The sequence below is a fragment of the Bufo bufo genome, chromosome 1, assembly GCF_905171765.1.
Source record: "Bufo bufo chromosome 1, aBufBuf1.1, whole genome shotgun sequence".
NCBI classification, from domain to species: domain Eukaryota; kingdom Metazoa; phylum Chordata; class Amphibia; order Anura; family Bufonidae; genus Bufo; species Bufo bufo.
Genome location: NC_053389.1, coordinates 829,188,899 through 829,198,642, shown reverse-complemented (window position 1 = coordinate 829,198,642; position 9,744 = coordinate 829,188,899). Strand labels below are relative to the sequence as shown.

At 41.0% G+C, this 9,744-nt stretch overlaps 1 protein-coding gene across 1 annotated transcript; it reads left to right on the top strand.

Moving 5' to 3' along the window:
• The first annotated feature begins 4,308 nt into the window (after positions 1 to 4,308).
• On the top strand, positions 4,309 to 5,286 carry LOC120989966 (olfactory receptor 1468-like). The gene has a single exon (XM_040418450.1). The coding sequence runs from the start codon at positions 4,309 to 4,311 to the stop codon at positions 5,284 to 5,286; it is 978 nt and encodes a 325-aa protein (XP_040274384.1).
• Positions 5,287 to 9,744: the final 4,458 nt, after the last annotated feature.

Sequence of the window (9,744 nt, the reverse complement as noted above, 5' to 3'; positions counted from 1 at the left end):
AAGTAGCGTCTCCGTATTAGGTTTACATAAGTGGCTTCCCGTCTTGCCTTAAGGTATGAGGCCTTCTACCTCTATTTCCATGTTCGGGATCAGTGCCTCTCTCTATCCAACTTTGTAGAATCAGAGCTGCCGTGCAATAATTCCTTCCATAACCGCAGCCTAGCCCCTTCCAGAACCACAGCCCAGGCTTATTTTCAGGATATAGGCAGTCAAGATTGTAACCTATCGGGGGGGGGGGGGGGACGCCAGCCGGATTCCTGGAGATAAACTTTTAGGACCGGTTTAGGCACCCCAGATCCCCCCAGCTGTCACCCGCCTAAACCGGTTGCCTCACCTTCATAAATCAGCCAGTCTGTTCACCGCAATTCCAGTCCAGCAACAGGGGCTATACGTCTCACCTCGGCTGTGGTTCTCCTCCAGAGGGGGCGGGAGCAGTGAAGCTCACCGTACACAGCGGTCCTCCTCCCCTCCGTCCGCGTCTCCTCTCTCACGCTTGAGCCTCTGTCTGTGTCTGTGCTCGGCTCGGCTCAGCTCCCTCTCTCCCTCCGAGTCGAAAAACCAGCAGGGCAGCAGCCCACACACGACGGATCAAGGGACTAAGCAGCGGATCAGCTGCTTAAAAAAAACCCAGCAAAGACGCCTGGCAGAAAGGCGGTGGCTGGGACGGAGTCTCACATGGGCTGGAGGCTAATCATCTGGAAGGAAGGTGCATGCGTCACCTGCACACGCCCGCACACATGCTCCTCGCCGCCGTGAAGTTCTCCTTTTAAACATAATTATTTGACATTTATTTGTACTGGCCCTCAGTAAAATCGATATCAAATTACCGTCTAATATACCTCCAGCCACATAATCACTTAATGTTTTCTGTCAGGTGAATGCCTAATTTTTGGGGCCTGTACTCCCGTGGTCTAAAATAAAAATTTTCTAGTCTCCAGCAGGCCACATTTTTGACAGTTTCCCTTTAAGACACAAAAAAATGGCCCCTTATTAAAATACATATTTTTTGTGGGAATTTTTGCCCTTGATCCCCCTCTGGTATGTCACTGTCCATGCTGTGGGATGATTTGTGAACTTCTTGAAAGTATTTGGGGGCTGCAATAATGACCTGAAGGTTTTTCAGGTTCGCCTGCCATTAAAGTGAATGGGGCCCGCCGTGATCTTGCGTTTCGTGAACATTTGATCGCGTTCGCGGGAACGCATTCTCGAATCTTCCCGGCTGATGTTCGTCCATCATTAGTCTGGAGGTGGCGGCAGCATCAGGAGGCTGAGGAGTGGCACAATGACAGAGTCTGGAGGTGGCAGCAGCATGAGGAGACCACAGAGTTGCACAATGAAAGAGTCTGGAGGTGTTAGCAGCATCAGGAGGCCACAGAGTGGCGCAATGACAGAGTGTGGAGGTGGCAGCAATATGAGGAGACCACAGAGTGGCAAGGTGACATAGTGTGGAGATGGCAGCAGCATCAGGAGACCACAAAGTGACCCGTTGACAGAGTGGGAGGTAGGTGGCAATACCAGTACCCGCGGACGAAGGTGGGTGAAAGAAGGAGCATTTGGCATCAGATGTTTTGCATCAGGTTGGTGGCAGCATCAGAGTAGTAGCTGAGACAGGTAGCTAGGAGAAACCGACCTCTTTTGTCAAGGTTTGGGTGAGGAATCATGGATGATCTAATCTGATGCATCAGGCATTGGTGGTTGGAAATCCTGGCTGCTCTACACCTGATTCATCTTGATAAAGATCAGTTTCTCCACAGGCGAGTTCTTCTTGGGGTAACTATGGCCCCGCCGCACTAAAGGTGGAGAGCCATAAGTTATCCCTCTGCCGAATGGTGACAATTTGGCTGTCACTAGGCAAGCAAGTGAGCATGCATCGGGCCATTTGTGCAAGTGACTTGGAGGGACTACCTGCCTCCATCTCCACTGCATACTACAACGGTGTGTCTAGGTCCTCTGTATTCATCACCCTGAAGCTCCTCTGGCTGCTCCTGCTTCTCCTCTCCTGTCCCCTGAGTAGAAAAACCACCCATTTCGCTACACGTTGCCTGTGCTCCAATGTCCTCCTCCCCCTCCTCCTCCTATTCCAGTTCAGTCCCCATATGGCCGTGAGATCTAGGCACCACATATACAGTCCCCTGACCAGCCAGATTTACCAGCATCTGTTCCAGGACAAGAAGCAGTGGAATGATACCATTCACGCCGAATAATTTTTTTTTATTTTCTATTGAAATACGTCATTTAAGATTTTACCACAAATATTACTGCAGCGCTGAACGCTGAATAAATTTAGGTTTTTACCATATATAACTGCAACAGTGAATGCTAAATATATTTTGTTTTTCTACCGAAATACGTCACTAAACACTTTCATCACATTTAACTACAGAAGTGAACTGCGTATATATCTTTCCTTTTGCACTGAAATAGGCCAGTAAACGCTTTTAGCGCAAATAACTTAAAAAGTGAACTGCATATATATATATATATCTTTCTTTTTGCACTGAAATAGGCCAGTAAATGCTTTTAGCGCAAATAACTTCAAAAGTGAACTGCGGATATATGTACCTTTGGTACTGAAATAGGCCAATAAACGCTATCACCACATATAACTGCAGAAGTGAAATGCTTCTATATTTTATTTTCTGTACTGAAATAGGCCACTAAACATTTTTGCCACAAATAACTGCAACAATGAAGTGCGTATATATTTTTCTTTTTGTATTAAAATAGGCCACTAAAGGCTTTCAACAGCACTTGCACCCCAATAACAAGAACAAGTTGCTGGAATGACAGAGCTGTATAATGGCTATTTGTATCCCCAAGTAATCTTTTTCTGCTATTATAGCACTGTTTCTACCACTTTCTGATGCACTAAGATGCTGTGAAGTGATTCCTCCCTATCTTTTCCATACACTTATAAATCGTATAAATTTCAGTTTTTCTTTTCACAATGAGGTTTTTCCTATTGCTGTCCCTAGCGCCTTCTCACTTCTGTCCCTGCACTCAGAATGCTGGAAAATGCCTGACTATAAGATGTCCACCGTATTTATAGGGCTGTGACATCACAGGGCTGGCTGTCTGCTGATTGGCTGCATGCATGTCAGTCTGGGTGATCCCGCCTTCCCAGACTTCTTTTCTCCATGTCCTCACACGTGCTGCAGCCATTTCAGGAAAAACAAGGAAATTCGCATTCGTTGCAAATAAAATTTTCAGCTTCGATGTGCTCATCTCTACAAGTTATGTAATAGCCAGAAATAGGCTCCTTTCACATAAACAAGTTTTCCATATGGGTGCAATGCACAAATTAAATTGCACCCATATTGAATCCTGACCCATTCATTTCTATGGGTCTGTGTACATGAGCGTTGTTTTTCACGCATCATCTCTGCGTTATGTGAAACTCTCAGCATGTTCTATATTCTGCATTTTTTAAGCAGCCCAAATCCCTTAAAAGGGATTGGGGCTTCCAAGAAAAATACATTGCATCCAGATGCAAAGCATTTTTCACTGATAGTTGCTAGGGGATGTCATTTGTTATTCTACTTTTTTTTTCAAAACTGATAGCATCGGTCTGAAAAAAATAAAATAAAACACTGAACGCAATCGCAGACAAAACTGCGCTTGTGTTAAAAACAATAGTTTTTTTCCTGAACAGATCCGGTCACAATCTGTATCGTTCTTGTGAAAGAAGCCATAGTGTTATATTGCATGTACCCACATGAAACATGAACTGAAACAACAATTGTACAAATGTGAGGTTCAGATTCAGAATAATTTAAAGATATTGTCTAAGATCATAACAAACTTGGGCAAAGGCAGGTGATGGTATAAAATAACAAATGAAGCACCACAAAGACAACTTGTGACCACTGTGGTCAATCACTGGCCTCAGCATTACCATTTCCTGACTTTGCCCTAATATGGTATCATCTCATAAATCTCCATTTGTAAGGCCTCATGCACACGGCCTCCGTTCCGTTTTTTTTTACGGATAGGATGGGGACCCATTCATTTCAATGAGTTACCAAAAAAATGCTGATAGTTCATCCGCGTCCGTTGTCCGTGTTTCCCTTCAACAAAAAAAATAGTGCATGTTTTACTTTTTTCATATTTGCGGACAAGGATAGGCATTTATTACAAGGGATCTGTGGGAAAAAAACGGATCCTCCAAAAAAAACTGATGCTGCATCAGTTTTTTTTTTGCGGACGCAAAAAACAACTGTTGAGTGCATGAGGCCTAAGGATGAGAGATTTAGGCTAGCAACATATGGTTTATGCCCGATATCTAGTGGATGCTCACAGCCTGGCTTAATGTTATTAGATGTTTCCATTAATTTCTTATTGTACTTGCAGACAAATCTGACTGTGGTCACAGAGTTTCTCCTCTTAGGATTTCAAAGCAGCCAACTTTTGAGAAATCTTCTATTTCTTCTGTTCCTTGTTGTTTTTGTTGCCACAATATGCGGGAACCTCCTGATCATCATCCTGGTGTCCACCAGCAAGAACCTCCACACCCCAATGTACTTCTTCATCTCACAACTGTCCATCAGTGACATCTTATTATCTACAAATATTGTCCCCAACCTGCTCCACATCCTACTGAATAATGGAGGAACCGTCAGTTTTATTGGTTGTATGACTCAGTTTCATTTTTTTGCTGGCACTGATGGATTTGAATGTCTTCTTCTCGCTGTGATGTCTTATGACAGATATGTGGCCATCTGTAATCCCCTCCATTACTCCTCTGTCATGACGAATATATTTTGTGTTACATCAATCATTATTAGTTGGTTAATTGGAAATGTTATTTCATTCATTCTTATGATAACAACATCAAAACTAAAGTTTTGTGGGTCAAATATCATCGACCATTTATTCTGTGACCTTGTCCCCTTACTAGACCTGTCCTGTTCTGACACCTTCTTTGTTCACTTGGAGATTTTTGTTTTGGGAGCTCCAACTGTAATAGTCCCAACCTCAATCATTGTAGTGTCTTATACTTACATTGTCATATCAGTCTTAAGGATCCCATCCAGTACTGGTAGACAGAAAGCCTTCTCCACCTGTAGCTCCCACCTCATTGTGGTCTCCATTTTTTACTGGACTATATTTAGTGTTTATGTTTTCCCTAAGAGAGAAGAAACTTGGGTCAGTAGTAAAAGCCTCTCTCTGCTGTATACTGTGTTTACTCCATTTATTAACCCCATTATATACAGTCTGAGGAATAAAGACATTAAGAAAGCCGTACAGCAAACATTACATAAACACATATCCCGTAATAAACATTAATACACATTTAGAGACAAGCAAATCACTAAAAATGCAAATTGTTCAACCGATTTGATTTGAGTGCAGATTGACTCTACCCAAATCAAAAGTGCTCTAACTGGCCTGAAAATTCCATAAAATGATGTTATGGTTTAGCTTCTGAAATGATAATTGATGTCCCTTGAGTTATTTTGAGGTGCACCTGTGGCAATATTTAACCCCTTAAGGACTCAGCCCTATTTCACCTTAAAGGGGTATTCTCATCTTCCCTTTTCATACATACCTTCCTTGAGCGCGACGTTTACTTCCTGGATTCATCTCCCGGCCGGGCCGCGCAATGTCCTGAATGCGCACGCCGCCGTGCATGCGCCATGGTGACTTATTCCTGGCCTGTATAGTACAGAGCCGGCGTGCACGTTCACGGCTCTGTACTATACTGGCTTGGAAGAAGTGGCCGTAACCAGGGGAGACCAAAGACATCAGGTAAGAGGGGACTTATTTTCTAAAAAAGGGTGGGATTTTGGTAATAACATGTATTTAGAAAAATTATCACTGTCAAATCATTAACAGATTTAACAGTGATCATTAAGCTGAGAATACCCCTTTAAGGACTTGGCCATTTTTTGAAAATCTGACCAGTGTCACTTTAAGTGGTGATAACTTTAAAATGCTTTGACTTATCCAGGCTATTCTTAGATTGTTTTCTCATCACATATTGTACTTCATGACACTGGTAAAATGAAGTCAACTTATTTTTTATTTATTTATAAAAAAAATACCAAATTTACCAAATATTTGTAGAAAATTGCAAATTTCCAAGTTTCAATTTCTCTACTTCTATAATACATAGTAATACCTCTAAAAATAGTTATTACTTTACATTCCCCATATGTCTACTTCATGTTTGGATCAATTTGGGAATGACATTTTATTTTTTGGGGATGTTACAAGGCTTAGAAGTTTAGAAGCAAATCTTTTTTAGAAATTTTCAAAAACCCAATTTTTAGGGACCAGTTCAGGTCTGAAGTCACTTTGTGAGGCTTACATAATAGGAAACACCCAAAAATGACCCCATTCTATAAACTACACCCCTCAAGGTATTCAAAACTTGTTTTACAAACTTTGTTAACCCTTTAGGCCTCTTTCACACGGGCGTTGCAGGAAAATGTGCGGGTGCGTTGCGGGAACACCCGCGATTTTTCCGCGCGAGTGCAAAACATTGTAATGCGTTTTGCACTCGCGTGCGAAAAATCACGCATGTTTGGTACCCAAACCCGAACTTCTTCACAGAAGTTCGGGCTTGGATTAGGTGCTGGGTAGATTGTATTATTTTCCCTTATAACATGGTTATAAGAGAAAATAATAGCATTCTGAATACAGAATGCTTAGTAGGTGATCAATTGAGGGTTAAAAAAAAAAAAAATTATTAACTCACCTTCTCCTCTTGTTTGCATAGTTCCCGTCTCTTCTTTAATTCTTTAATGATGAGCTGTGGACTAAAGGACCTTTGGTGACGTCAGATCACATGCTCCAATCACATGGTACATCACCGTGGTGATGGACCATGTGATTGGAGCATGTGATCTGACGTCACCACAGGTCCTAGCCGATAGTTCACTTTTTGAGAAGTAAAGAAGAGACCGGGAACTATGCGAACAAGAGGAGAAGGTGAGTTAACTTTTTTATTTTTTTTTAACCCTCAATTGATCACCTACTAAGCAATCTGTATTCAGAATGCTATTATTTTCCCTTATAACCATGTTATAAGGGAAAATAATACAGTGAATAGACTGTCACCTAGCAACCATGCGTGAAAATCGCACCGCATCCGCACTTGTTTGCGGATGCTTGCGATTTTCACGCAACCCCATTCACTTCTATGGGGCCTGCGTTGCGTGAAAAACGCAGAATATAGATCATGCTGCGATTTTCACGCAACGCACAAGTGATGCGTGAAAATCACCGCTCATGTGAACAGCCCCATAGAAATGAATGGCTCGGTATTCAGTGTGGGTGCAATGCGTTCACCTCACGCATCGCATCCGCGCGGAATACTCGCCCGTGTGAAAGGGGCCTTAGGTGTTCCACAAGAATTAATGGAAAATAGAGATACAATTTAAAAATTTCACTTTTTTGGCAGATTTTCCATTTTAATAATTTTTTTCCAGTTACAAAGCAAGGGTTAACAGCCAAACCAAACTCAATATTTATGGCCCTGATTCAGTAGTTTACAGAAACACCCCATATGTGGTCGTAAACTGCTGTACGGGCACACGGCAGGGAGCAGAAGGAAATGAATGCCATACGGTTTTTGAAAGGCAGGTTTTGCTGGACTGGTTTATTTGACACCATGTCCCATTTGAAGCCCCCCTGATGCACCCCTATTGTAGAAACTCTAAAAAAGTGGCCCCATCTTAGAAACTACGGGATAGGGTGGCAGTATTGTTGGTACTAGTTTAGGGTACATAGGATTTTTGGTTGCTCTATATTACACTTTTTGTGAGGCAAGGTAACAAGAAATAGCTGTTTTGACACAGCTTTTATTTTTTGTTATTTACAACATTCATCTGACAGGTTAGATCATGTGATATTTTTATAGACCAGGTTGTCACGGATGCGGCGATACCTAATATGTATACTTTTTTTTTATTTATGTAAGTTTTATTGGCAAATATTTTGGGTGCGTGTGAATTTTTGATTGCTTGCTATTACACTTTTTGTTATGTAAGATGACAAAAAATGGTTCATTTAGCACAGTTTTTTTTTTACATTTTTTTTTATACAATGATTTCATTTTTAAAGCAAAAAAAATCATGTTTTACTGTTTCCATAGTCTGAGAGCCATAATTTTTTCAGTTTTGGGCGATTACCTTGGTTAGGGTATGATTTTTGCGGGATGAGATGACGGTTTTATTGGCACTATTTTGGGGTGCGTGTGACTTTTTGATTGCTAGCTATTACACTTTTTGTGATGTAAGGTGATAAAAAATGCTTTATTTAGCACAGTTTTTATTTAAAAATTTTTACGGTATTCATCTGAGGGGTTAGGTCATGTGATATTTTTATAGAGCCGTTCGATACGGACACGGAGATACGTAATATGTATACTTTTTTTTATTTATGTAAGTTTTACACAATAATATCATTTTTGAAACAAAAAAAATGCATGTTTTAGTGTCTCCATAATCTGAGAGCAATAGTTTTTTCAGTTTTTGGGCGATTATCTTAGGTAGGTCCTAATTTTTGGCGGGATGAGATGACGGTTGGATTGGCACTATTTTGGGGTGCATATGACTTTTTGATCGCTTGCTATTACACTTCTTGTGATTTAAGGCGACAAAAAAATGGTTTATAAAGCACAGTTTATATTTTTTATTTTTTACGATGTTCATCTGAGGAGTTAGGTCATGTGATATTTTTATAGAGCCTGTCGATACGAATGCGGCGATACCAAATATGTATACTTTTTTTATTTATGTAAGTTTTACACAATAACAGCTTTTTTAAAACAAAAAAATGATATTTTTGTGTCTCCATACTCTGAGCCATAGTTTTTTTTTATTTTTTTGGCGATTGTCTCAGGTAGGGGCTCATTTTTTGCGGGATGAGGTGACGGTTAGATTGGTACTATTTTGGTGGGCAAACGCCTTTTTGATCGCTTTCTGTTGTACTTTTTGTGATGTAAGGAGTAAAAAAAAATGGTTTATTTAGCACAGTTTTTATTTTTTATTTTTTACGGTGTTCACCTGAGGGGTTAGGTCATGTGATATGTTTATAAATCTGGTCGATACGGACGCGGCGATACCTATTATATATACTTTTTTTTTTCCTCTATTTTTTACCAATTTTTTTTTAACTTTATTTGGGGAAAATAATGTTTTTGTTTATTTTAATTTTTGGAGGGAAAACTTTATTTTTTCAACTTTTTTCACTTTATTTTTTGTCCCACTTTGGGACTTGAACTTTTGGGGGTCTAATCCTTTACAATTAGGGATGAGCGAACCCGAACTGTATAGTTTGGGTTCGTACCGAATTTTGGGGTGTCCGTGACACGTACCCGAACCCGAACATTTTCATAAAAGTCTGGGTTCGGGTTCGGTGTTCGGCGCTTTCTTGGCGCTTTTTGAAAGGCTGCAAAGCAGCCAATCAACAAGCATCATACTACTTGCCCCAAGAGGCCATCACAGCCATGCCTACTATTGGCATGGCTGTGATTGGCCAGTGCAGCATGTGACCCAGCCTCTATATAAGCTTGGGTCACGTAGCGCTGCACGTCATTCTGCTGATACAAGTGTAGGGAGAGGTTGCAGCTGCGACGTTAGGGCGAGATTAGGCAGATTAACTCCTCCAAAAGACTTAAGTCAGTGATCGATCTACAGCTGTGGATCATTGAACTGCTGATATTCAATTGCTCAGTGTTTTTAGGCTGCCCAGAGCATTTTTAATTCACTTTTTTCTGGGGTGATCGGCGGCCATTTT

Bases quoted from the DNA above. Each gene is read 5' to 3' on its own strand.
- LOC120989966 (XM_040418450.1), top strand. From the start codon at position 4,309: ATGTTATTAGATGTTTCCATTAATTTCTTATTGTACTTGCAGACAAAT.